Source organism: Hyperoodon ampullatus, assembly GCF_949752795.1.
Source record: "Hyperoodon ampullatus genome assembly, chromosome: 4".
Taxonomy (NCBI): Eukaryota; Metazoa; Chordata; class Mammalia; order Artiodactyla; family Ziphiidae; genus Hyperoodon; species Hyperoodon ampullatus.
In genome coordinates, this window is record NC_136917.1 from 48,654,666 (window position 1) to 48,682,064 (window position 27,399).

At 52.2% G+C, this 27,399-nt stretch overlaps 2 protein-coding genes across 5 annotated transcripts in view; one reads left to right on the top strand and one right to left on the bottom strand.

The window, feature by feature from the left end:
- Positions 1-12,010, top strand: part of CSF1R (colony stimulating factor 1 receptor) — a gene marked incomplete at its 5' end in the record, with an annotated part of 29,487 nt that extends 17,477 nt beyond the window's left edge. Inside the window, 12 exons of the mRNA XM_079702720.1 lie at positions 4,283-4,409; positions 4,525-4,629; positions 5,115-5,225; positions 5,912-6,074; positions 8,118-8,209; positions 8,299-8,396; positions 9,043-9,165; positions 9,245-9,356; positions 9,981-10,080; positions 10,956-11,064; positions 11,154-11,286; positions 11,833-12,010. Of these exons, the coding sequence (XP_079558846.1) occupies positions 4,283-4,409; positions 4,525-4,629; positions 5,115-5,225; positions 5,912-6,074; positions 8,118-8,209; positions 8,299-8,396; positions 9,043-9,165; positions 9,245-9,356; positions 9,981-10,080; positions 10,956-11,064; positions 11,154-11,282 (1,269 nt within the window). The 3' untranslated portion in view covers positions 11,283-11,286; positions 11,833-12,010. The remainder of the gene's footprint in view (positions 1-4,282; positions 4,410-4,524; positions 4,630-5,114; positions 5,226-5,911; positions 6,075-8,117; positions 8,210-8,298; positions 8,397-9,042; positions 9,166-9,244; positions 9,357-9,980; positions 10,081-10,955; positions 11,065-11,153; positions 11,287-11,832) is intronic.
- A 182-nt stretch (positions 12,011-12,192) lies between these two features.
- Positions 12,193-27,399, bottom strand: part of HMGXB3 (HMG-box containing 3) — a gene marked incomplete at its 5' end in the record, with an annotated part of 63,835 nt that continues 48,628 nt past the window's right edge. For all 4 annotated transcript variants that reach the window (XM_079702719.1, XM_079702718.1, XM_079702717.1 and 1 more), the window contains 7 exons: positions 12,193-13,514; positions 14,491-14,700; positions 16,294-16,410; positions 17,206-17,339; positions 18,582-18,801; positions 22,410-22,594; positions 23,517-23,648. In XM_079702719.1, coding sequence (XP_079558845.1) covers positions 13,047-13,514; positions 14,491-14,700; positions 16,294-16,410; positions 17,206-17,339; positions 18,582-18,801; positions 22,410-22,594; positions 23,517-23,648 — 1,466 coding nt within the window. In that variant the 3' untranslated portion in view covers positions 12,193-13,046. The remainder of the gene's footprint in view (positions 13,515-14,490; positions 14,701-16,293; positions 16,411-17,205; positions 17,340-18,581; positions 18,802-22,409; positions 22,595-23,516; positions 23,649-27,399) is intronic.

Here is a 27,399-nt window from a genome sequence, read left to right on the forward strand (position 1 = left end):
AGCTAGTCACTGAACCACAGCTCTTTAGAGGGTGCCTGCTGTATGCCAGTGTCAGTGGCTGGGGGAGCCAAGACTCGGAGCCTCTGAGGTTTTGCCCTCGTAGAAGTCTCTGTCTAGTGAGGTAGACGGTTGCTAATCAAACAGCCACAGAAGTGAGGGCGTGGATCACAGAGCGAGAGATGCTACGGGGAGAGCCGTGGCCGTTGGGGAGAGCATGAACATGGGAACTTGTCCCAGCTGGGGGCTTCCAGGGACACAGAGAGGGTATCATGGGGCCAGGCATGTGTCTCTGTCAGGTGGCAGGTAAGTTAGTGGAGGGGAAGGCCTGACCATCATCGTCCTCGTCATTATTTAATACGATTATGAATCAAGTCTGCCGGTAATTGCACGTTGACGTTTAGTGCACTGCCTGTCACTCTGAGTGCTCAGTCAGTGATGGCGATTTTAGGGGCATTGTTATGAAGCATGTTACCTACATCCCCTCATTTACTGACCTCAACAACCGTGGCATGTGGGTAGTATCACTACCCCATTTTACAGAGTTGGAAGCTGAGGTTCTGAGAGGTTGTAGACTAGTTGCCCTAGTCTACAGCCGGTCAGTGGCAGAGGCTGGTTTTTTAAAAGCCATTTTGTAAACCCATGGTTGGGTTGGGCCCAACCTCAGACAGCCCTCCAATCCCAAGATGCATGAGCTATCTTGAGTTCCCCAGCCAACTTCCTCCTGGGTCCAGGGTGTGCAGCATCCATTCGGAGCACTGGCTGTGCCCACCACCCTGCTAAGTCCTCTACACGTCGTCACCTCGGTGAATCTTCAGCACAGCCTGGTGCGGGGGCTGCCATTATCAACACCATTTCACAGATGGAGAGACAGAGGCTTCAAGACACCAATTTTCCTAGAGTCCTAGAGCCTGGCAAGGCGGGATTCAGATCCATCCAACTCCGCCCACCTCCAGGGACAGGACTTCACCCACTGTTGTGGCCTCCCGTTCCTTCTCTGAGCAGCTCTGTTGCAAAGTTCTTCCTTATATGGAGCTGAAAACAGCCTCTCCGTCCCCACAGAGCCGCCTCCGCAGCCCTGCAGAGATTCTAGAGAAGGGCCCAGTTCCCTTCCAGCCCTTTCTGCTTTGGGCCGCCCAGCCCCCTTGGCCAGCCGTGGTTTGGGGACACCTTTACGCTCTCTTCACGGAACCATTTTTGGAACATGTACTCCAGTCACCTCTTATCCCATTTAAGAAACTGACCTGGCCCCTGAGCCGACCCAAGGCCAAGAGAAGGAGGGCATCCCAGGGGTCAAGGTGGCCAAGCCCTGCCGCAGGGCTTGTTGTCCAAGTGTCCTCTGCTTTGCTCCACGGGGTTCTGAGTCTTGCCCCTTCACTGGGGACTCAGCCTGGCTTGTCCTCACTACTCGGGCCTGAGGGGAGGGGTGGCCCCGCTTGGGGGAAGGGTTGCTTCTGTCTCAGGGCTGAGTCATCGCCTTTCTGGCCCCCAGAAAGACCACAAGGGGGGCCAAGGGGGAAGAGAAAAGGGCAGGAGTCAGCAGGCTGGAAGGAGGAAGGACATGCGGAAGAAAGGATGTTGGTAATGGGGAGGACCGAAGGAGACGGGGAAGCCACTGGAGAGGCTGGAATTCTGGGGGTTGGAACTGAGCTCTGGGGATGGGGAGGTATATGGGGGATGCACAGGAGGGTCCCCAAGATTTCCAATGGAAACTGTTCAGATCTCCCCCTTCCTGAGATAGAAAACATCCGCCCACCCAAAACAGCAGGCCTGGATGGGGGAGTTGTGGGGACTTTGATGATTCCATGCCTACCTCGGTCACCAAGGGGAAGTGGCCTGGGCCTGTTGTGAGGATTAAGTGAAATGACGCACGTTGAGTGTGGAGCCCAGCGCCCACTCACAGGAAGTGCTCAGGAGGCGCTCACTGATAGCATTATATTCCGAGGCTGCCCATCCTGGCCTCCCCATTAGGGCTCTCCTTCAGAGGAGAGGCCCCTCTGGGTAGAAGCCCCCGGGAGTTACACAGGAGCCCTGTCTAGGGATAGCAGAGGCTGAGCAGAGCTAGTGTCTGCTTCCCAGGAAGAGGGGTGGGGATGCCTGAGGCAGGCGTGGGAGAGCTGCGTCGTCCTCCAGGTATCAGGTCTGGGGTTCAGAGAGAGAGCTGAGGTTCCAGCCAGATAGCCCTGCCCTCCCTTTCCCCAATATCCCATGCCCAGCTCGCGGTGGGCTGGCGAGGGGCTGACTCAGGCCCAGCTGCGGGGGCCAGAGGAAGAAGTGGCAGGGGGGAAGAAACAGCCTTCACCACAGTGGCTCCTGGAGATGGAAGTGGCCAGGCAAGGTCAAGGAATCCCTCCTGGTTCTGTGTCCATCCTTTGTGTTGGGAAGGCACCCACACACAGGGTTTGAATCCTCTGACACTCAGGAAGTCCTCTTCCTGTCCCGTTTCAGACTATCTGCTGAAACTGTAATATGGATGTCCTTAAGTTCACCGCTAGTCTCTCGTCCTGAATCAGAACCTGGAAATTCTTCCTTATGTCTAACTGCAGTCTTTCCCCCCGAACTACCATCTGGAAGTTCTTCCCTATGGCTATCTGGAGTCTTTTCCCTTAACCTGGTGAGACATGTCACCCTCCTCCCCAGCACCCACTTTAGCTCCCCCTGCCCGAGTTGGGTGCCCCATGTAGGAGCCCAGCTGCTAAGCACAGCCCAGCTGGTCCCTGTCCCCCACGACTGACCGGAAAGAGAGTTGGACTGCTGATCCGAGGCCTCAGTGTCCTCCACCGCCCCAGCCCAGCTTCCACTTTCCACCTAAACTCTGTCTGCCATCAGCACTTCTCATGGGCACCCCTGGCATGATGCCCCCATGCAGCTGCCACCCGGGGCAGGAAAGAGAGAGGCAGCCACTCCTCCTCAGCTTAGGCTCTGCCGCCAGCTGGCTGGTTGGAACAGCATGGAGAGCCTGAGAGGAATGCGGGTCCTCCAGATGCTCGCTGTCTTGTACGTGGGGTCTCTCTCTCTGTTGGTCCTTTAGCAATGTAGAGTCGGATGCATCACTCGCCTGCATCGGGCCTCAAAGGGTTCACCTTGCACTTAGAGAACTCACTTGCTGATTGCAGCCCTCAAGTCCTCCTGCCTCCAGAACCGCCCCCGCTCCCCTCCAGCCACACGGCACCTTCCCGTCCCTTAGACTCGCCAAGACCTTTCCCACCCCCAGGCCTCCAAACCTCTGTTCCCTGCACCCGCGAAGTGCTTCCTCTGACGCTCACGTGGCCAGCTCCCTCTCACCTCCTCAGGGGCCCTCCCTGACTTGTCTTCAGTTGTCCCCGGCGCTCTCTGTCCTATTACTTTGCTTTCTTTTCTCCATAGCACTATTCGAAAATTTCCTACATATGTATCTGAGTTGATTGTCTGTCTTAGCAACTAGAATGCAAACTCCAGGGGACAGGGACTCTTGTTTTGTCAAACTCTGAATCAACGATGCCTGAAACAAATAGGTACTCGGTGAAATATTTGGATGGGAATAATATTCAGCCTTAAAAAGGAAGGAAATGCTGACATAGGCAACAACATGGATGAACCTTGAAGACATCATGCTAAGTGAGATAAGCCAGTCACAAAGGGACAGATCCTGCATGATTCCAGTTAAATAAGGTACCCGGAACAGTCAGATGCATGAGATAAGTGGCTGGGGGCTCGGGGGAGGGGGAACAGGGAGTTGCTGTTTAGTGAGTACAGACTTCCAGCTTTTCAAGATGAAAAGAGTTCTGGAGGTTGGTTGCACAACAGTGTGACTGTATATAACACTACTGAACGGTATACTCAAAAATGGTTGGGATGGTAAATTTTGTTCTTATCACAAGTGAAAAAAAAACAAACAAGTAATAATTGGATGGGAGGATGGATGGATGGAAGGATGGATGGATGGATGGATGGAAGGATGGATGGATCTACAGTTCTACCCTCCCTCCTGGCTCAGGAATTACCAAATTATCAGAGCTGTCAAAACCCTCAGAGGTGGTTGTATCCAAATCTTTCAATACACAGGTAGGGAAACTGAGGCTTGGAGAATGGACGGTCCCATGGTAAGGCCAAGCCAGGCAGGGACGGGGCTCTCGGTGCCATGGGCGTGAGATGACACAGCCCCTCTCACCACGTCGCAGGCCACACTGACCTCCTCCCGCTGTGTGGTGGGACTGCCCAGCCCCTGTCCTCCCGGGTCGGGATGATGTCCAAGATCCACCTGCCAGGCCCAGCTGACCCGTGCCTCCTCCCTCTCCCTCTGCAGAAGCCCAAGTACCAGGTGCGCTGGAAGATCATCGAGAGCTACGGGGGCAACAGCTACACCTTCATCGACCCAACCCAGCTGCCCTACAACGAGAAGTGGGAGTTCCCCCGGAACAACCTGCAGTTTGGTGAGCCAGGGTCTCAGCACCCAACACGCCCTCCTGTCACAGGGCCAGCGTGGGTGGCAGGGAGCCTGTGGGCACTTAGGTGCCCCGGGACCTAAGCAGGCTTTGTGTGTGGCAGGTAAAACCCTTGGAGCAGGCGCCTTTGGGAAGGTGGTAGAGGCCACGGCCTTTGGTCTGGGCAAGGAAGATGCTGTTCTGAAGGTGGCTGTGAAGATGCTGAAGAGTGAGTGCAGGAGGCAGGTTTGGGGGGAGCAGGTAGGAGGTGGTATATGCCAGGGGAGGGTCTGTTCTGTTGTCACAAGGGCATCACCCACATTTTCGGCCTGTCAGGGCCTGTGGAACAGAGCCTGGGATCGGGGGTGAGGACTCTCGGCTTCCTTTGTGAGCTCCCGGCTCCCTCAAACTCCTGGGTGTGGAAGGGCTTCTGCCTGAGCCTCGAAGGGGCTGAGGTGCACAGAGCCCATCCTGGCCTATGGCCTGGCCACAGCTTGGCCTCCTGCTACCCCAAATCCGCTCAGTAACAGGCCATCTCTCCTCTCTCTCTCCCCATAACTCCCATCGTGTGTCCTCATTTCTCCTGCCTCTTTCGGCTTCTGATTGCTTTGGGGCTCTGGGTCCCCTCTGCTTTGCTCCCCTGGGCGTCTGTGTGCATGGCTCTCCATGTCCTGCCCTTTCTCTGTCTGTGGGACCTGTGGCCCCATCTCCCAGCCACGGCTCACGCTGACGAGAAGGAGGCCCTCATGTCGGAACTGAAGATCATGAGCCACCTGGGCCAGCACGAGAACATAGTCAACCTTCTGGGAGCCTGTACCCATGGAGGTAAGGGGCCCTGGCAGGCATGGGGACCCATGGTGGTGGGGCCTCTTGGGTGTCTGAGGGTCCCAGGGCTACCTCACTCCATCTTCCCCTTCCCGTCTCCACAAAGTGAAGGTGGGATCCCTGTCTCAGCAACCCTTGAATTCCTAGGCCAGGTGCCTGGACTGGTCAGAAGCTGCTTATGGATGACAGGCAGTTCTGTGAGATCTGATCAGTGGCTCTCAGAGTCACCTGGAAAAGGACAAAAGAGTGCAGATGCCTGGGCCCTGCTCCAGGGAGTCTGATGATATGGGTCTGGAGTGAAGCCCTTCAAATCTACCTTTTACGAAGCCCCCACTCAAAGAGGCTTGGACACTCACCGCAGGGCCCACAGAAGTGCCCCAGGGCCTGTTGGGACTCTCAGTCCGCTCCAATCTCTTCTCCTACAGCAGCTTTGACTTATGTGGAACTGTCATAGATTTCCTTCGAAGAAAAAATGATTCAGCTACAGTTTTTTGGAGGTTCCTCTGCTTTAGACAGTTGGGTCACTGAGGTCACCCAGAAAGCAGAGAGGGCTGCTTATAGACAGGCAGGATTAGAACCCAGGGCTCCTGAGTTCCAGTACAGGTTCTTATTGCCCCTGCCCCATGTTCCTGTCCACATGGGGTGGTGTGTTAGGGGTGCACTGACCCCACTCTTGGCTGCTCTAGGCCCTGTCCTGGTCATCACTGAGTACTGCTGCTATGGTGACCTGCTCAACTTTCTGCGAAGGAAGGCTGAGGCCATGCTGGGACCCAGCCTGAGTCCAGGCCAGGACCCCAAGGCAGGCACTGGCTACAAGAACATCCACTTGGAAAAGAAATACATCCGCAGGTAGTATCCTGGTGAAAGACGGGAAGGAGGCCAGGACTGGGAGGTGGGGCCCCCATGTCTGTCCCCGAAGTCAGCTCAGGGTTGGGTGGCTTGCGTGGCCCTCACCTTCCCGTTTGTGCTGTGGGGAGTAGCCACCCATATTATATGGGCAGCTCAGTTTTCCTCCTACTTATTCCCATCATCCAACAAATATTTGAGCCCCTACTATGTTCTGGGAGTATTGAGGGCAAAGATGGGCCGCTCACAGTCTGGTGGAGATAGGCATTAATGAAATCATTATTTTATCATACGTAAAAGATTAACCAAGATCCATTTGGGGCCTTCGCTAGCGATGGGCAAATCTTGGGGATAATGGCCCTGTTTCTCCCATAGCGTGTGCTGTCGGGGGCTGGGGGGCACCCATTCCACTTTGGAGTAGCCATGGAGAAGTGGGATAGAGTCTTTCAGGCGTTGAATGAGCAGGGGCAAAACAGCATAGCTGTGGCCAGGTCCCTGGTCCACTTGGGCCTCAGTTTCCCCAGCAAGCCATCAGGGGTTGAACCCCTCAGCATCTCTCTGCTCTTGTTCTGTAATGCTGTGATTCCTGGAAGCCACCCTGAGGCAGATGGACAGAGCCACATTGGGGAACCTGAGAGAAAGTGGCCTTTGTGTCACACGTGAGTCAAGGGCAGAGGCGGAGCCTGGCTGGATTCAGCTCTGTTGACTCCTCGTCCAGTGCTCATCTGAGCTACACTGATGTCCTGGGAGCCTTGGACTCGGGGCTTGTGAGGCTTCAGGGCCAGGCTGCTGGGTCAGAACAACAAGGGTATATACACTGGGCTCCTATCCTGCCAATGTCAGCTACCAAGCCGGGGGAGGCAAAAGGGGAAGGAGGCCATTTCACTCCATCCAGTGACCTCGAGTATGGGGGCTGGCGGGATTTTCTCTGATTTTCTGACACCCTTTTGAGAGGGTGGCTCACGCTGGGCCTCAGCGGGCTGGAAACTCAGGCCAGAGCAACTCAAAATGAGAACTGAAGTCAAGTATTAGCTTCCATCTTCAAATCTACAGATGGGGAAAGGATTCCGAGTTGGGTGATTTCAAGGGGAAATGGCATGTGAACCAGTCCTACTAATGGGATCCCAGGCTACATTAATAGAAGTACACTTTCTAGACCAAGGGAGTGGATAGTTTAATGGTCAAACCATAAATAAAGCACTAGGTTGTTTTTCTGGGAACACGAGAGTAAGGACACCGTCAAGGTGCACAGCTGTATCAGAGGGAGCAGGAGGTGAGAGGTCCAGACTCCTATGTGGTTGAAATAATCAGAAGCAGTGGTGGCTATTCAATGTGGAGCTGTGCTTCTCAACCTGAACAGCCACCCGAAGCACAGGCTCATAAGCTTCTGAGAGCTGTTAGGAATGTACAATCTCAGGCTTACCCAAACCTGCTGACTCAGAATCTGCATTTAAATAAGATTCCCCAGGTGATTCATATGCACATGGGTAAGTTTAAGAAGTACTGCTCTAGACCAGTCCTCAACTCTGGCTGCACACAGGAATTGCCTGGATTAATGTGTAAGTGGGAATGACTGGGCTTTACCCCTAGAGTTTCTGAAGTCTTGGGTTTGATGGTCTGAGTATCTGGAACTCCCTGGGTGATTTTAATGTGCAGCCAGAAGGGAGAGCTGTGATGTAGACAAGAGGGCTCAAAGAAGGGGCCCTGGAATATGCTCGAAGCCCTGCTGGGCTGTTCCAGAGAAGAGCGAGATGCTTCTGGAGGGCAGAGCGAGGACCAGGAGGAGGAATAGCCCGGGGGCAGATTAGCATTAGGAACAGCAGAGAACTTTCTAACAGGCAGAGCTGCCCAAAGAGAGAACAGGTTGTAAGCTCCCTCACTGGATGGCCAAGCAGAGGTCACTGATCACTCAAAGGAGGTGTCAGAAAGGAAAGTTCAAGTTGACCCTGAGGTCTCTTCCTTTCTCTGCTGAGTGGCTGGGAGAGGCCTGAGCTGGGCAGTGCAGTGACAGGCACTGACCAGCCCCCGGCCCCCGCTCCTATGCAGGGACAGCGGCTTCTCCAGCCAGGGTGTGGACACCTATGTGGAGATGAGGCCCGTCTCCACTTCTTCATCAAATGATTCATTCTCTGAGCAAGGTGCGGAGGAGGTACCAGGGCTGAGGGAGACGAGAGGGGCTGCTTGGGTTGAGGTGGGGGGGCCGCCCTGACACCTCTCCCCACACCAGACCTGGACAAGGAGGATGGGCGGCTGCTGGAGCTGCGTGACCTGCTCCACTTTTCCAGCCAGGTGGCCCAGGGCATGGCATTCCTCGCTTCCAAGAACGTGAGTCAGAAAACAGGTCCCCATGATGTGGGGGGCAGGGGCGGGGGCAGCCAACCCCCCGTGAGGCTGGATGGGTGAGGACAAGGGGGAGAAAAGGGAGTGTGTGAAGGGGGCCGTCCTCCTTACAACACAGGCCTGGGAGTCTAGAGCCTGAATGCTGGCTCTGCCACTTGCTGTGTGGCTTTGAGCAACTGCTGAACCTCTCTGAGCCTAGGTTTCTACACCTATAGAAACAGGCACAATCATAGAATGGCATGAAGGTAGAATTGGGTTACAATGTGTGCAGATGTTTAGAGAAGGGCCTGGAACGGCAGGGCCCTGAGGGTGGCAGCTCCTGCTCCTGTTAGGAGCCCCAGGGCTCACTGCTCCTGGGCCCGTGCAGACCTAGCTCTGAGGCAGCTCCTGCCACGCAGGGCCAGAGGGCCGGAGTCATGGTGGTTTCTCAACACTGACTGTATGCCCACATTAAATTTTCCCAGACCTGGGTCTTGGTAGAAGGTAGGGACAGGACCCAGGGTACAGGACCAAAACTGATGCCCACTTCCTCGAGGAGGACCCCAAGCCTTCTGGGCCCTGGCTGTTCCTCCTGCACCTTGGGCTCAGGTAGGGGAGGGATCAGGACTAACCCTACAGTGCTCTCCCTCAGTGCATCCACCGGGACGTGGCAGCCAGAAACGTGCTGCTGACCAGTGGCCATGTGGCCAAGATTGGGGACTTTGGTCTGGCTAGGGACATCATGAATGACTCCAACTACATCGTCAAGGGCAACGTGAGTGCTGGGAGGGCTGGGCCAGGCTGGGGAGGGGTGGTGACCCGGGGTGCAAGGTGACTGGGGTCTGCTGTGCCAGGCCCGCCTGCCCGTGAAGTGGATGGCCCCAGAGAGCATCTTCGACTGCGTCTACACAGTTCAGAGCGACGTCTGGTCCTATGGCATCCTCCTCTGGGAGATCTTCTCACTCGGTAAGCCGCTGGCCCAGTGCAGGCTCAGCATGGGGCTGACTGGTGCTTGGTTGCCCACAGTGTCCTACGCCTCGTGGAGCATGCTAGTCCAGGACCCTTGGTGGTCAGGGCAAAGCAAGGGCTGCTAAGAGTGCAGGGATGGGCGAAGCATCTGAAAACCAAGCGTTGCAGCTCCGGAGTGGGCAGGGCAGACCCTCTCCCTCGACAGGCACTCCCTCCAGGCTGTTTCCTCACCTGTCTGCTTGTGCAGTTGCTGTTTCCTAGAATGCTGTTTGCCCTCACTCTCTGAAACATGCACGTCCTTGAAGATACAGCTCCCATTTCTGGAGCACTAGGCACAGGAAGTTGGGCTAAGCCCTTCAATGTACTCCTCTACCAACCTCTTATCCCAAAGCCTGTGCTGGAATTTTGTGGATGTGATGAAGCCTGGGGGAAGACTTTCAACGTCCTAGAAGCCTAAGCCTTTTGCAGTGCCCGGCATATAGTAAACACTTGTTAAGGGGAGCTGCTGTTCTATTACTGCAGTCCAGCTGGGACCCTTCACACCCAGCCCTACCAAGATGTGTGGGGGAAGGTGACGGTGAGCACTGAATATGGTCTTTTCCATAATCTTGTCCTTTGCAGGGCTGAACCCCTACCCTGGCATCCTGGTGAACAGCAAGTTCTATAAACTGGTGAAGGACGGATACCAAATGGCCCAGCCTGCGTTTGCCCCAACGAACATGTAAGTGAAGAACCCCAGGGAGGAAAAATACCCCAGGATTTGTTGGAAGTGGATGGGAAGGTGTGTGGCCTTTCTTGTCCACAACGTTCCAGGGTCAGGCTTCCACTTGCCCACAGTGGACTAAGACAGACCCCTTTTATCAAGTTCAGGGTTTCCACTGGTTTCCCAGGTAGCACGGGGGACATTCTCAAAGAGGGCTCTCAACTGCGGCTAGCCCTAAGACGGATGATGAATGTTTAACTCAGACTCTGTTGCTATGACCTCAAGAAGGCTCTCTCTTTTCTTCCCTGTCCTGGAGCTCTGTGGCGGCGGCCAGCCTCTCACTCAGCATAGCCAGCCAGCCGCTGCAGCCTCTTAGCCGCCTCACGCCAGCCGGCCCACCCCAGGCTCCTCACTGGCTCCCTGCCCTCACCACAGCCTTCCCCCACACTCGCTGGCCCATCTCACCCACCGCATCTTTCTCCAGCCACTGTCTCTCCACGGCTGCTCCCTATGCCACCCAGGCGCTTACCGCCAAGGTGGATGCACCCAGCCAGCTAGCTCCTCTGCCACTTTAGTCCTACCATCGACTGGCCTCTTAAACCTACCTGCAGGCAGCAAGAGTGCCCCTTCTTCATCCTGGGAGCTTGGGCAAAATAGCATCTCTGAGCTTTTTTTCTCCTCAGTTACCACGCCCGTTTTGACAAAAAGCCCTTTTCCCCGGGGTTACTGGAAACATTAGATAACGCACACCAGGGACTTCGCACTGGCCTTGTGCAAAGCTCACCTCTGACTTGGTTGTGGGACCTCTGCAGGGCAGAACCCTGTAGTGTGTGTGCATGAGTGCACAGACATGATAAGTCCCAGGCCCACAAGTAGCTTCTGTCCTGCCTCAGATACAGCATCATGCAGGCCTGCTGGGCCCTGGAGCCGACCCGCAGACCCACCTTCCAGCAAATCTGCTCCCTCCTTCAGGAGCAGGTTCAAGTGGATAGAAGAGAGCAGGTGAGTGGTGCCAGGCTCAGGGTGGGTGGCTGGTTAAAGCTGGGCCTGACTCATCAGTTCTGACCATCCCCTGACATCCCCCCACCCAGGACTACAGCAACCTGCCAAGCAGCAGCAGCGAGCCGGAGGAGGAGAGCTCCAGCGAGCACCTGGGCTGCTGTGAGCAGGGGGACATTGCCCAGCCCCTGCTGCAACCCAACAACTACCAGTTCTGCTGAGGAGGTGATCACAGGGATGTACTCTCTCTCCCCTCCTCCAAGCTCTCAACTCCTCCATGGATGGGGCACCATGGGGAGAACACAGACTGTGCCCTTGGTCATTTCCCTCAACAGCCTGGCCCAGCTCTGAAACTCGGGAATGTGGGATCTACAGGAGGTTGGAGAGAACCCCACTCCCAGGGCCTGGGCCATCACTGCCAGTCAGGGGCTGGGGCTCCGCCCCGCCCCCGCCAGTTCTCAATGCTGTGGCCTCGTGTGCTATGCCGACTGGGAGAATACCCAGCTCACTCTTAGCCGGTTCCCACTTCCTCCCCTCCTTCCCTCCTGTTTCAATGGAAATGGACTGGTTTGGGGACTCAAGTCCCCAGGAGCTGCCCAAACCTTGAGGAAAAAACAAGGCTCCCTGGCCCTTGGCAGAATGGAAGAACACCTGCTGAGTGGATCCAGGAGAGCAGGCCGGTGCTCAGGGCTGCACTTGGAGCAGGGTGGCTCCTCTGGAAGAACCTAATTGTCCCTCTCTGCCTTCTCTCCACGGCCCCACCCACCCTAGGTCTGGTATTGCTGCAATGAGCCAGGTGGCAGCTAAAGGTTGAGGTGCTCTGTCCGGCCCCCCCGCCCGCCATTCTGAGCTGGAAGGCAGGGGCCCCGTGTGGCTGGCCACACCAAGCAAGCAGCACACACTCCAGGTTGACTCATCATAACTAACAAACAGTCACGCTGTGGAATTGTCTCTGTCAGCATTAAACTAACAGCATTAACACAGCTGGCCTCTGGTCTTTGTGCCATGCAGACGCCCGGGGACCTCCTTCCATCCTCCCGCAGTGAGTGACCAACCCCAGCACCTCTGGGGCCCAACCACACTGAGCTGCATACAATGAGGCTGGAATTGACTCCTGTTGCACCCAAACCATATAATTTAATAAACTTTATTCTGGTCGGGGAAGAGGGAGGGGAAAAAAGCCACCTATTCCACTCCTCTCAATAAATTAAATAACACGGCCAATTCCCGTGCCCTAAGCAAACTCTGGGCACTTGAGCCAGTCCTGCTGTTTCCTTACCGCCCAGTCTGCTTACCCTTCACAGAAGGGAGTTTTTCCTACTGCCCCCAGGTTATGTCATGCTCACGGGCCACATCCCCTCTGTGATGAGGGTCCAGAGAGGAGGCAGGCTGCAGCAGCAGTGACCAGGAAGGGGATCCTCTTCCTCAAAGCTTGGGGCAGGGAGGCTAGGCCTGGAAGAGAGTTGTGGCTCACGCTTTCTCAGCTGCCCCCAGATGTGGGTGCAGGAAGAATAGGAGGGGAATGCATTCCTCCTCTGGGAGAATCAAGAGCCCAAAGGGGCCCCTGGAGCTCATGAAGCCCCCAAGGCCCCGAGTCAAAGGCAATAGGCCACAGGGGCTGGAAACGGTGTCCCTGGGTGGGAAGGGAAACCTCAGCAGCCTTGGCCCACCCAGGACCTCCACCCCGACCCACAGGCGCCCCTGGGAAGCCAGCAGCTACTTGCCTTCTCTCAGCCTCCCTGCCCCTTTATTGAACATATGGTGCCACCCAAGTGCTCTTTTGGGGCTAGTAAAGAGTGTCCTGGTGCCTCTCCCGACCCCCAGAAGGTTGAGAACCAAGGACCCTGGGCTCCACCGTGCTCAGGAAATGGAAGCTCTTTGGTCAGTCCCAGCATCAGAGGCTGGTCCCCTGGATGGATCTGCCTCGGGCAAGGGCTTTACTATGGCTTGAGAGAGATGGTGCGGTCCCTGCACAAGAGCCCGGCTTACTCTGCAGCTGTGGCCACCTCCTCTTCCTCAGCGTCCTCCTCCGTCTCCGTCTTGATCTGAGCAACCCCGAGGCGGTAGAGGGTGTCTCGGATGACCACCTCGCCAGGCTGGCAGCTCTGCACAATGTCATGGATCTGCCGGTTGACAATCTCGCGACTGGTAAGGAAGTCCATGAGGCGGTTGTAGAGGTAATAGTGGGTGGCATTGTCAAAGGCAATGGGCCGCTGGCGGACGCTGTTTGGTTTGCTGTCTGCAAAGGAGGACAGGATGGCTGCGTAGGGCGCCAACTCAGGACACAGGGCCAAGGAGTGGTGCCCAGCACTGGGGTCGCCAGGACTGGGCTGTGTGCCTGCATGGACGATGCGCCGTGTGGCAGTCTTGGTGACCGGGTGCTGGACAGAGTGCTCAGTCTCCGTCATGTCCACCGTATAATGCTGGTCCAAGAGTTCTGGGCAGGACACGCTCTACAAGGGAGATAAGCCACTGTGACGTGAGGGAAGATTAAGGTCCAAGCTGTATGATGGGTGAGAGTGAAGGCTGTGGGTGAGCCAGCTCTGTTTAAATCCTACCGTCACCACGTAACACGTTTACTGGGGCAAGTCCCCCTTTCCTCCTCCCCTGTGCCTCCGTTTCCTCATGTGAGAATGGGGACAGTAACAGTGGCCACCTCCCAGAGCAGATGCGGGATTACCTGAGCTATTATTTATATCTGCCTAACCAATTCAGACTGGGGCTGCGGGGGAACAGGAAGGAAGTGGTTCCCACGGAGGCTCAGATGCCCTTCTGCAGTGCCTCACACCAACCTTACAAACCCAGTGAGCCCCACAGACTAAGGAAAAGGCAAGTGATGACAATGATGGCCCCTTCCTATTACCAGTCCTAATGTCTCTTCTAGCCAAGGGCATGTGCCCGTGCTAAGAACCACAGCCTGATACAGTGCACCAAGACAAAGAGACCAGGGCTCTGCCATTAATCTGCTGTGTGACACTCAACAGGTCCATTTTCACCTCGGGGCCTTACTTTCCCCTTTTAATTAGAGGAAAGGGGTTGATACAGTTAGCATTTTCTAAGCCACTGTGCCTCTAGATCACAACACAAGGAATGCCATGCAGCATATTCAGTCAAAGCCAAAACAGGGCTGGTCTGAGCCTTTTGTATGTCAGCATGCACAGTGTCCTCAAAGGTGGCAATTTTCTAGGCTTAACTGCAAGGTGACCCCTTTGACCCCAAGATACCTGGGGTCACCCCTGGCACCCTAAGTGACATGCTGTGGCCTCACACACACACATAGGGGTTGGTCAGTAAAAATTTGTGGAGTAAATGCTGGTTCCAGAGCACTGAGACAAAACACTGGTGGAGAAAAAAGGTGGTGGATGGTTCGCAGAAGGTCTTCCCAACGAACCAGGGGGATGTGTCCCAGTTCCTCAGAAGGGAACTCACCACAGGCGGCTCCGTGGGGCTAGAGAAACAGCCCTGATTCCTCCCCCACATCTGGCTGGTCAGCTCTGGGTAGCAGAGGTCAGCACACAGGGCCACTGGTGTGGCCATGTCGACCACATACACAGGAGGCCAGTGGCGGGAGGAGACGAGCAGATCCACGTGGTCGAGGGCACTCTCGCCCCGCACGAGATACTTGGAGCCGCACACCACCTGGTGGGGAGATGGAGTACAGCACAGGGTGAAGAAGCCAATCTGCAGACAGACCGAGTCAGGTCCACTCGCTTCCTCCCGGGAAGATGGACAATCAGGTTTTATGACTGAGGTCACGCCATCCTGCCAGAGCCCATGACATTCTGCTTCCCTCCTACTTCTGTCCCTAAATGAAGTCACCAGCTCACTGCAGCCTGGGAGAAGAGCTGGGAGCATCCGAGCCTCAAATGAGGCTGAGATCCCCCCATCCCCACCCACCAAGGCATCACCTCCAAACCCCACCCTCCACATCACCCCACCAAACACCATCTAGTCCAGTGGTTCCCAGGCTGCATGGCACCAGCAGCTAAGAGGAAGTTCCTGGGTCCCACTCCAAATCTACAGAATTAGCCACTGAAGGTGGAGTCTAAGCATCTGTATTTTTTTTTTTTTTGTGGTACGCGGGCCTCTCACTGTTGTGGCCTCTCCCGTTGCGGAGCACAGGCTCTGGACGCGCAGGCTCAGCGGCCATGTAAGCATCTGTATTTTGAGCAGACCCTGATGGTGCTGTCCAGATGAGAACCCCAGATGAAGGTAGAGCCTTCATCAGATCCCCCAAATACCACTCCACTGCTGGGCAGCTGTGTGTCCACTGGAGAATTCTGCCTCTACCTCCCTACCTTCACACCTACCAGTCCTGGCTATCGCCTCCAGGTAATACCACTGGCCCACCACAGCCCCGAGATCTATAGCTCTCACATCCCTGTGCTGTCAAGTGCTTCTCCTGAGATGAACCCCAGTCACATGAACACAAGGCTCTGAGCAGGCTCTGACCTGCCAGGGGCTGTTAAAGGAGTTGATGACCTGACTCTCTTCCGACAGCTAGTCGCCCTGCCCACTCAGTAAAAGGGAGGCTCTGCAAAGCCATCTTCCCCATTTAGCACTGTTCAGGGGGTTTTCTACCCTGGCATCTTCTTGGATTGGGACGACTGTGTCACACAGGGCACAACCTTCCCAGTGCTATCCTGGCGCCTACCCTGTGCATGCTCTCTACGGGCCTAAGGAGTGATCTTCTTAGAACCCAAATCAGACCGTTTCCCATTCAAACCATCCAACGGGCCCCTCTCATCACTCTCAGAAGAAAACCCAAACTGTTACTCTTGCCTACAAAGCTCTACATGAACTGGCTTCTGGGGACCCCTCCCCGCTCAGGACATAGTGGTCACATCCCTTCCCAAGCTTACATGGGGCTCTCAGCCTCCTCTGGCTGCCCCACAGACAGCAGGTCCCTCTCCGCTACTTTGTATCTCTGGTCCTTGTCTAGTTCCTGCAGAGCTGGTGCCACAAGCCAAGGTGACTTTATTTCTCAATATGAGGTCACCGAGGGAGGAATGACATCTTCGTTGCTCACCTTTGTACCCTCAACAGCTGACGCAGGGGCCAGCACACAGTAGGGTGCCTAATACTCACTGGTGATGACCCATAAGGGGCTATTCCATAGCTGCCCAGTGACCTAAGTGCCAGCTCCAGGATGAGCTGGATCAATCAGATCCTCTGTGTGGGCAAACTGACATGAACAAATTCACCCTGAGTTCCTCCTCGTTATCCTCTTACCTGATGGGGGCACATCTTGTAGATTTTACCCCCTGTGAGATGAGGTGGGGGCTGTCGAGCTCTGGCTCCATTCTGAACAGATTCGTAGAGGGCCAACAAGGAGAAGCAGAGCTGGTCCTAGAGCACAAGGACCAGGTTAAACACAGCAGTGAATGCTGAGCGACCAGGCTTGGTACACAGCACCAAATGCTCACTTCAAATGCTCACTCAAAGCAAATGAATAAACTGTTAAGGCCAGATTGGGCCTTGGAGCCTCACCAGCCCAATGTCCTTTAGGTACATATGGGGATGCTGAGGCCCTGTAAGGACCAGGTCACAGACAGAGCCAGCCAGAATGATCAAGCTGCCAGACTCTGAGGCCTGGGTTCTCTCTATTTTTTTTTACAGGGCTGGGAAAGTGTCAAAGAGGAGCCAACATTTGAGTCTGAACTTGAAGCATTAGATTTTCAAGAGCACATTAGTATGAAGGGAAGTACATAATGTATGGATTAAATACACACATCCCTCCACCTCCTTCTCTATGGATGCCGTGGTGCTTGTTTTCTAAGAGCCTGGATAGGTGATAACTAGACACTGCAAACTTCATGAGGTTGGTATTTTGGTTATTTCCACTTTGCAAATGAGGCTCAGATGTGTAAGGCAGCTTATCCAAGGCCACACACAGTTAGCAGGAGAGCCTGGATTCCTGAACCTGCGTCTGGACCCACTACCTCAACAGAGGAACTGCCTGGATGGGAAGGCCTTGCGTGCATGTAACAATCTGGCTGCTGGCTATCTCCCAGGCCTCTCTGCCCACCAGCACCCTGTGTCCAACGCAAGTGCCCAGTCGTGGGTATTCATATCCCTGCCCAGAAAAATGGCCCACCAGTCTGCTCCCAAAGTCCCTACCCCCAGCACTGCCCTGAGACTCACCCTGGAGTCTTCTGCCCCGAAGGGGATGCCACACTGTCTCAGCAGGCAGTGCAGCTCCTCCTTGCTGTAGGAGCCGATCTCCTCAAGCTTGCAGGCGCCCTCCTGGAGCAGCCGTACCAAGGCACCGCCATTGCCTGCAAGAGACGTCGTGTTAATGGGAGGGTGCTACTGCCAGCCACCTGAGGTCCTGCGGAGTCCCTCATGCACGAGGATGGGAACAAGGGGGCCTGGTCCACAGTCGAGCAGGCTGTGCCCCGAGCACTGCCCTGGGGGCTGGGAGAGGTGGACTCAAGGCAGGTTTTAAGCTTCTACAGATATCCGAAGTCTCTGAGAGCCAGCTTTCTGCCTTCGAACATCTAGGGGAGATATCCTGCAGAGCGCCCATGCAAAGAACCCTGAAATGGGTCAGCTTTTAACCTTTTAAGTTTTTCCAGAACCATGATCTCAGATTCTTAACACAACTGCAGCAACATGAGGAACAGTAATAGCTCTCATTTTAAAAATGCTCTTTATACACTAGGTTCCTGAACCTTATCAACAGAACTGTGCAGGGGCCTTACTTATAAAATCAATTTAGCAGGTCATATCCAGGATTTTAAAAATGAAATAGAATAGAAAATCAAGTATGTTGCACTTGGTAAGGGAAAGTACTGTTTTATGAAAGTTGTTTTAGTTACAGATATACACAGACGTGTTACTTATATGACCAGCACGCTGAGTCACGATGTAGAACCTATTGCTTACTCTGAGTTGCAGTTAAAAAAAAGCAGGCCGTCACTCTAACTGTATTAGCTCACTTAATCTTCACAACAACCTAGGTGGTGGGTAGCAATGTCATGCCCTCTTTGTAAATGAAGCAACAGAGGCTCGGGGCAATGAAGGGATTTGGTGGAGGTCACATGGTCACTGAGGGGCATAGCTGGGAATCAAACCCAAGTTGTCAGAAACCGATGCCCTCAAAAGAGCTAGCCCAGGGCTTCTCAACGTGTAAGCACAGAGCATCTAAAAAACCATCTGAAAGACCTGTTTAGAAGGCAGACTCCCTGCCTCCCCCTACATCTCTCAGTGAGAATCTTTGGGGTTGGAGCCCTATCATCAGCATTTTTCAGAGGGTTCCCACTATTCAGTGTAGTGCATCCCAGAAGGCTGACAGTGGGCTATGTGGGTCAGTCCTATACAATGTGGCTGGTAGCTCTTCAAAACTCTGCACATGACTTTAATCTCCAGGGGATTTTGTCACAGGTTGTCATTATCTTTCCAGAAAGAGCCCTCCAGGTGGGTCTGGCACCTTCTCAACCACACATGCTGTCTTGCCACGGACAATGTTCCAGACGCGATGGGACCCTTCCCTGACCCCAGCTGCCAGGTGGCCTTACCAGGTACTGGCTGCACATCCAGGTTTTTGTCTTTCTCAGTGTTGACGACCACAGCTCCTCTCATGAGTGGTGGGAAGAAGGGGGCTATAACAGAGGCATCAAACTTGGTGATAGGGATGCTGGCGGGAAAGGCCACCTGCTCAATCACTTCTGTCTCCATCGTGGCCCAAAAGTCCTCCACATTTACCTCACTAGAGGCCAAGAAGTCAGGCCAGGTGAACTAAAAGGTCAGGACAAAAAAGGTCAAACTGTAGGAGCCACAGAACAGCAGCAATACAACAGCCTACCTTCTCCATACAGGCTGAGCAGGGGGAAGGAGTCAGACAGCCACACACTGCCGGGACACCCCCGAATCTAACATCTTAGTGCCAAACTGTTCCTTGGCCTCATTCCTTTCTCCCACACCATAGCACTCCCCAAGACCTAAGTCCCTTCTGCGTCTATGCCTTTATTCATGTCCTCTTCCCTGCCTCGCCAGGAGAGGGCAGCTACCACTGCCTGTCATGTGCCAGACACTGACTAATTAACTACTACTATACAAGCCTGAGGGTGCCTGAGGTGAGAGCACTGGAGCGAGGGGAAGTCTGAACGAGAATGTGAACAAAGATCTAGTTCCAAAGCCCAAGCCCTTAATCCCTATGCCTGGCTGGCAGGAATCATCAGAATAAAACTTAGTGGCACTCCACCCACTTGCAAGGCCCTGTTGATCCCTCACCTCCTCCCGAAGGTCCTCCCAGACCATGCCAGCACACGGCTATCTCCTCTACGTGCAGCATGTACTTACCTACTGTAGACATCTAGCACTGTGCTACTCAACTTTTCTTCTTGTAAGCCCTCTTATGCAGCCCTCAAAGTGAGACCCTGATCCTATTACCTCATCAGAACCATTTGCGTTACTCAGCAATGCTGATATCCGGGCTGCACCTCAATCTGCATGAACTAAACCCCTAAGGCTGCATTTTTAAAAGATTCCCTAGGTGAGTGGTTCTCGAAGCGTGGACCAGTGGCATGAGCACCACCTGGGAACTTGTTAGAAATGCAAATGCTCAGCCCACTCCAGATCCACTGAATCAGAAACCCTGGGGGTGAGGCCCAGCAAGCCTCTCACACTAAAGTTTGCAAATCATTGCCCAATGTAATATTTATGCCCACAAAGTCTAAGAACTATTGCTCCACATAGAGATGTCTCTTATCAGTCCAGAGGGTCCTCCTCTACCAGTCCCTGAGGGGAGGGGCCAACCCTACAATCTCCTCGTGGACGTTTGTTTTGTTCAATACCTTTCTATTTCACTGACTTTAGAACACCCCCAGCCTGCTCTCCTCGAACGCACTACCCAACTCTGCACTCCACACACAAAAGGGAGAAAACAAAGTCCTGGTCTCTAGAAAGAAACACCCAGAAACAAAGAAGAGAAGAGACACGCATACAGAAAGTGAAGGGAATGCTACTCCATTCTGTGAGGAGCGAGCCTTGATCGGAACAAGGCGGGTGCCAGGCAGGACTAGGATATGTGAGTTTTTGCAGGGAGGCGGGCTTCTGTCTATTCTAGAGAGCAAAAAGCCAAAAAGCCTGTGACCAGATGTGTTTAAAAAACCAGAGCCCAGGGGCTTCCCTTGTGGTGCAGTGGTTGAGAGTCTGCCTGCCGATGCAGGAGACATGGGTTCGTGCCCCGGTCCGGGAAGATCCCACATGCCGTGGAGCGGCTGGGCCCGTGAGCCATGGCCGCTGAGCCTGCGCGTCCAGAGCCTGTGCTCCGCAGGGGGAGAGGCCACAACAGTGAGAGGCCCGCGTACCGCAAAAAAAAAAAAAAAACAACAAAAAAAACCACCAGAGCTCAGGGTCCCAGGAGGTACTGGTGAGCATGGTGCTGCTTATGAGTTCAGATTCTGGAGTCAGGGAGCCAGACCAAGGTCAAATCCCAGCTCCACCCCTTCCTGACTGGATGAGCTTGGGCAAGCCCCCTTCATCTACAAAAATATCACAGGTTTGAGAAGTCAGCCAGAAAGTAATGCACTGAGTACAGAGTAAGAACTTGGTATATGTAATAAAATGCTCAATAAATCATAGCTGCACTACTATTAATATTTCCATTAGACAAGCAGATTTGAATGAGTCTAGAAACAGCCTCTTTGTGAGATAACACACAAAAGCAAATTTTTTTTACAGTTCATTTTACCTACAGGGAACACTTAGAAGGCTCCAGTAGCATTATGCTTGTTTTCATATATCTCATTATACACCACCACCCTCATAATGGAACTATTTGATCAGCGTATGTACTTATTTTTTTAATTGGGAAGAGAAAGAGGAATATGCATTAAATCCCTAATATACTCAGCTGGCCGTGTCAAAATACACCAGAACTTTTCTCCAGAGGTCCTGTACCACTCCCGGTGGCAAACAAGTGAGCTGCAGGTCCAGTGCTTAAGAGTCACTGTGGTAGAGTTCAGACATGGAAAAGCTTGCACCCACCGTGACTGCTAGCATGCTCACGGGGCACTCCACACCTATGCAGGCAGACCAGACCTCTCAGCATGATGATGGGAAAGAGTTCACCTATGGAATTTTTGAAAAATTCCCTGTACCAGGTTAAATAATTTCCCCTATTAGTCTTAGTTTGTGAAGAGTTTTATCATAATGGGCGCTGAATTAAAAAAAAAAAGTCTTTTTTAGACATCCAGTGAAATAATCATATGGGTTTTCTCCTTTAAACTGTCAAGTACTGAATTACATTAGTATATTTTCTAATGTTGAAACAATCTTACCTTCCTGGGATAAGCTTAGTCATGATTTTATTTTACTCACTGTTAGATTTGTTCTGCAATTATCTTATTCAGAACTCTGACATCTATATTCATGAGTACTATCAGCCCAAATTTTCATCTTGTATTAAATGTTTGGTTTTGCTTTCAGTTATATGGCCTTACACAATGACTTATATCCGCTTTTGCTATTCTTCTACGACTGGAATCTTATTTCTTGGATATTTGTTAGAATTAATGTATAAAGCCATCTGAGTTTGGTGTTATCTTTGTGTGAACATTTTTTAGTTAAGAACCTAAGTCAGATCAGTCCACTCTTCCTCAAAACCCTTCACTGGCTCTCCATCTCACTCAGTGGAAGTCCTTACAATGGCCCGGGCCACCCACAGCCTCTTGAACCTCACACATCCGACCACTCTATACCCTGCTCACAGAGAGCCAGCCACATCGGCCACCTTTCTGTTCCTCAACCATGCCCAGCAAACCCTCTTCAGATCCCATTCTTGCTGCTCCCTCTGCCTGGAATGTTCCTCCCACTGAAAACTACATGGGCTTCAGAAGGCTCTACTCAAATGCCCTTGTGTCAGACAGGACTTCCCCGACTACCCTCTATAAAGCAGGAGCCCCTTCTTCCCACAATACTGGTCTCTTCCTTACCCTGCCTTACTGTCATTATGTTACTTTAAATTAATGTATTACATATAATATATATTAATAGTATTTTAATATAATATACACAATTATTAATGTTTGTCTCCTGTCTCCCCAAATCAGAAAGTGAGCTCCATGAGCTCAAAAACTCCGTGGGTTTAACTGCCATTTCCCAAATGCCTAAAAAGTGCACCTATAGTTCATGTTTAATAAATCTGTTGAATAAGTAACAAGTGCCTCCATTTCCACCTGGTCTGCCTTAGATGAAAACCTGGGAAGTGGCAAGAAAAAGCTACTCACCTCACCCAGGAGAGAACTAGAGCCATCTGCTCCTGGACACACCATGTAGGAAGGTGGCTGCCAAAGTGGGCAGACATTTCTAAAGGTCACCTGTGGTGACCACGAGGCACTTACCTCCACACTCTTTAGTGCCAGCACGTTTTCTTCACTCCTCTGGGCAACTTCCACTTTGGGGGCCACACCACAGATGCCACAGATCATGTCATTGTAGTCTCGGACAGTGAGGCACTCAAAAGCCCAATACCCACTGCACAGCAGCTCCTGCAGCTGGCTCAGCTCCTCTGCGGTAAGAGTCTTCTCTAGAAGGAGAGCAAGAGCTCTGAGAAGTTCACAGAAGAAGACCTGGAGGCCACAGGGGATGAGCAATGGCCAGCAAGAACAGCAATTCTGCAAGACTGCTTCTCTCCTAAGAACACCCAAGAGTACTAACCACCAAAAGGTCAAGAACCCTAGCCATTAGGTGTTCGGGTAGCAACTCAAAGGGCAATTCCAATGAGAGTTATAGCTGCCCTGTACTCAGCACCCACTAGGACCTAGATGCTATGCTGACAGCTTTGAATACATTCTCTCATTTAACTCTCACATCTTTATGAGCCAAGAGTATTGTTATCCTCACTGAATAACTGGAAAAACTGAGGCACAGAGAATAAAGTACTCAAAACCACACTGCCACTAAGTGGTAGAGTGCAGACTCAGACACAAGCCTGTCCGACCCTAGAACCTTTCCGCTACTCCATCTGACCTCAGAGCAGGGAAGGGGCACGGGGCCTGGATTCTGTAGGAAGGGATGGGAAAAGCATAAACAGAAAGAAATGAGGAAAGCAAAGGGGAAAATAACTTCTAATAATAAGGAGGGTGGTGCCCACCTTCATGTCTCAGCATGAGCCTTGGAAATGGGAGCAGACCTCCAGAAGCTGTGTATTCAGAATGAGTCTGCTTAGTATGTAGTAACGCCAAGTCTACCTATGACCAAAGGATGAGCTTCTATGAAATCTGTTTAATACTGTGTTGAAGGTCTCTGGATACATGGAAAGACTCATGCTTTCCAAAGTTTGGCATTTGTAAAATTCAAGAGGAGGAGTGTGTTAGGAAGTCAAGAATGTCTTCTTTTCAAAATATCAGACTCTCCTCCGAGGTAATTATGTTAACGAAAGCCCATCACTGAAAATCCCCAGGGAGCTTAGAACTAACCTTGGGGAAACGGAGGAAGCCAACCTTTACCTGTCTGATCCTGCACTGACTTCAGAAGAGTGCTGATGGATACTCTGGGGTCCTCTCCCAGCTTGATCTGGTTTCGGATTGCAAAAAGCAAGTCCAGGCTCACTAGCAGCTTGTTTCCCACATTAAAGAGACCTGCAGGTTAAAAAATGGCAACAGAGACATTCACTGTTAACAACATCCACAACAGCAAAAAACAGGAGACTAACTAAATGCCCACCAATGGGGGAATATTAAAAAATAAATTGTGGTACATTCATAAAATACAAAACTAGAGGTCACCTGCTAGTTGGTAACCTACAAGCAGCTGTGAAGGAAACTGTTTAATTGGATCCCATTGTACCCAGAGCAGCCTTTTCAGCATGCAGGGGCTGCTCAGAAACCTTGCCTAGAAGATGGCAGAAGAGAAGGACATGAGCTCATCTCTTCTTACGAAAACACCAAAATCACAACTGCTGGAACAACCATCAACAAAAAAACCCACTGGAACCTACCCCAAAAAAGATATCCTACATCCAAAGAAAATGTAGAACCCACAACAAGATGGTAGGAGGGGAGCAATGACAATAAAATTAAATCCCACACCTGCCAAATGGGCGACCCACAAACTGGAAAATAATTATATCATAGAGGTTCTCCCACAGGAGTGAAAGTTCTGAGCCTCACGTTAGGCTCCCCAGCCTGGGGGTCTGGCAATGAGAGGAGGAGCTCCCAGAGCACCTGGCTTTGAAGGCCAGAGGGGACTGATTGCAGGAATTCAACAGGACAGAGGGAAACAAACTCTAATCTCAGAGGGTGCACACAAGGTCTTGTGCGCACCACGACCCAGGAGAAAAAGCGGTGACCTCATAAGACCCTGAGCCAGACCTACCTGCTGGTATTAGAGGGTCTCCTGTGGAGGCAAGGTCGGCTGTGGCTCACTGCGGGGACAGACACTGGTGGCAGTAATTCTGGGGAGTACTAATTGGCATGAACCCTCCTGGAGGCTGCCATTTTCTCACCAAAACCTGGCCCCACCCAAAAACCTGCAGGATACAGGGCTGGGATGCCTCAGGACAAACCACCAACAGATCAGGAACACAGCCCCACCCATCAGCAGGCAGACTGCCTAAAATCTTCCTGAGCACACAGCTGCCTGCTAAACACACCCCTTGACACAGCCCTGCCCACCAGAGGGACAAGACCCAGCTAAACCAACCAATGTGCAGGAACCAGTCCCTCCTACCAGGAAGCCTGAAAACTGGCCTCATCCACCAGGAGGCAACAGCAAAAGCAAGAAGAACTACAACCCTGCAGCCTGTGGAATGGAAACCACACTCACAGAAAGTTAGACAAAAATGAGACAGCAGAGGAATATGTCCCAGATGAAGGAACAAGATATAACCCCAGAACAACTAAGTGAAGTGGAGATAGGAAATCTACCCAAAAAAGAATTCAGAGTAATGATAGTAAAGTTGATCCAAGATCTCAGAAAAAGAATGGAGGCACAGGTGGAGAAGATAAAAGAAATGTTTAACAAAGACCTAGAAGAACTAAAGAACAAACAAACAGAGATGAACAATATAATAACTGAAATAAAAAATACACTAGAAGGAATCTATAGGAGAATAAGCGAGGCAGAAGAATGGATAAGTGAGCTGGAAGACAGAATGGTGGAAATCACTGCTGCGGAACAGAATAAACAATAAAAAGAAATGAGGACAGTCTAAGAAACCTCTGGGACAACACTAAATGCACCAACATTTGCATTATAGTGGTCGCAGAAGGAGAAGAGAGAGAGAAAGAACCTGAGAAAATATCTGAAGAGATATAGCTGAAAACGTCCCTAACATGAGAAAGGAAACAGTCACCCAAGTCCAGGAAGCAGAGAGTGCCATACAGGATAAACCCAAGGAGGAACATGCCGAGACGCATAGTAACCAAACTGACAAAAATTAAAGGCAAAGAGAAAATATTTAAAGCAACAAATAAAATACAAGGGAATTGTCATAAGATTATTACCTGATTTTTCAGCAGAAACTCTGCAGGCCATGAGGGAATGGCACGATATATTTAAAGCGATGGAAGGGAAAAAACAACCAAGAATACTCTACCCAGCAAGGCTCTCATTCAGATTTGAGGGAGAAATCAAAAGCTTTACAGACAAGCAAAAGCTAAGAAAATTCAGTACTAACAGACCAGCTTTGTAACAAATGTTAAAGAACCTTCTCTAGGTGGAAAAGAAAAGACCACAACTAGAAACAAGAAAATTACAGGAGCCGGAGGAAGATGGCGGAAGAGTAAGACGCGGAGATCACCTTCCTCCCCACAGATACATCAGAAATTCATCTACACGTGGAACAACTCCAACAGAACACCTACTGAACGCTGACAGAAGACCTCAGACCCCCCAAAAGGCAAGAAACTCCCCACATACCTGGGTAGGTCAAAAGAAAAAAAGAATAAACAGAGACAATAGGATATGGACGGGACCTGCACCAGTGGGAGGGAGCCGTGAAGGAGGGAAGGTTTCTACACACTACAAGCCCCTTCGAGGGCGGAGACTGCAGGTGGCGGAGGGGGAAAGCTTCGGAGTAGCGGAGGAGAGCACAGCAACAGGGGTGTGGAGGGCAAAGCAGAGAGATTTTGGCACAGAGGATTGGTGCCCTCAGGCACACACCAGCCCGAGAGACTTGTCTGCTCGGCCGCCAGGGCGGGCGGGGCTGGGAGCTGAGGCTCGGGTATCGGCTTTCAGTCGGAGCGCAGGGAGAGGTCTGGGGCTGGCGGCAGGAAGAGACCCTGAAGGGGTTAGTGCTAGCCCGGAGGGAGTCCGGGGAAAGGGTCTGGAGCTACCGGAGAGGCAAGAGACTTTTTTCCCTTTTGTTGCCTGGTGCGCGAGGAGAGGGCATTCCCCTCCCTCCCCTCTGCCTGAGTGAGCCAGAGCCCCCGAATCAGCGGCTCCTTTAAACCCGTCCTGTCTGAGCGAAGAACGGACGCCCTCCGGCGACCTACGCGCAGAGGCGGGGCCAGGTCCAAGGCTGAGACCCGGGAGCTGTGAGAGCAGAGACAGGGAAATCTCTCTGTGCAGCCTCCGAGGCAGCGGATTAAAGCTCCACGGTCCATTTGATGTGCCCTGCGTCTGTGGAGTGCATGAATGGACAGCGAATCATCCCAAATTGAGGAAGTGGACCTTGAGGACAAGATTTAAGACTTCCCCCCCCCCTTTTTTTTTTTTTCCTCTTTTTACAACGAATTATCTCAAATTAAGGAGGTGGACTTAGCAAGATTTCAGACTTTTCGCCCTTTTCCTCTTTTTACAACGAATTATCCCAAATCGAGGAGGTGGACTTGGAGAGCAAGATTTTTGATTTTTCCCCCTGCTCTCTTTTTGTGAATGTGTATGTGTAATCTTCTGTGTAAGATTCTCTCTGTATAGCTTTGCTTCCACCATATGTCCCAGGGTTCTTTCGGTCCGTGTTTTTTTTCAATAATTACTTTTTAATTTTAATAACGCTACTATATTTCATACTTTATTCTATTTTATTTTACCTGCTCTTTCTTTTTTTCCTCCCTTCCCTTCCTCCCTCCCTCCCTCCGCTCCTCCTTTCCTTCTTTCTTTTTCTTTCCTCCATCCCTCCCTCCCTCCCACCCTTCTTCTTTCCACTTTCTTTTTCTTTCCTTCCTCCCTCCCTCCCTCCCTCCTGTCTTTCTTTCTTTCCTTCCTCCCTCCCTCCCTCTCTTCTTCCATTCACTCTTCCTTTTGCTTTCATTCCTCCCTCCCTCCCTCCTTTCTTTCCTTTCTTTCCATCCTTCCTCCCTCCCTCCTTTCTTTCTTTCTTCCTTCCTTCCTTACTTCCCTTCTTCCTTTCTTTCAATCTCTCTTTCTTTCTTCTACTAATTATTTCTT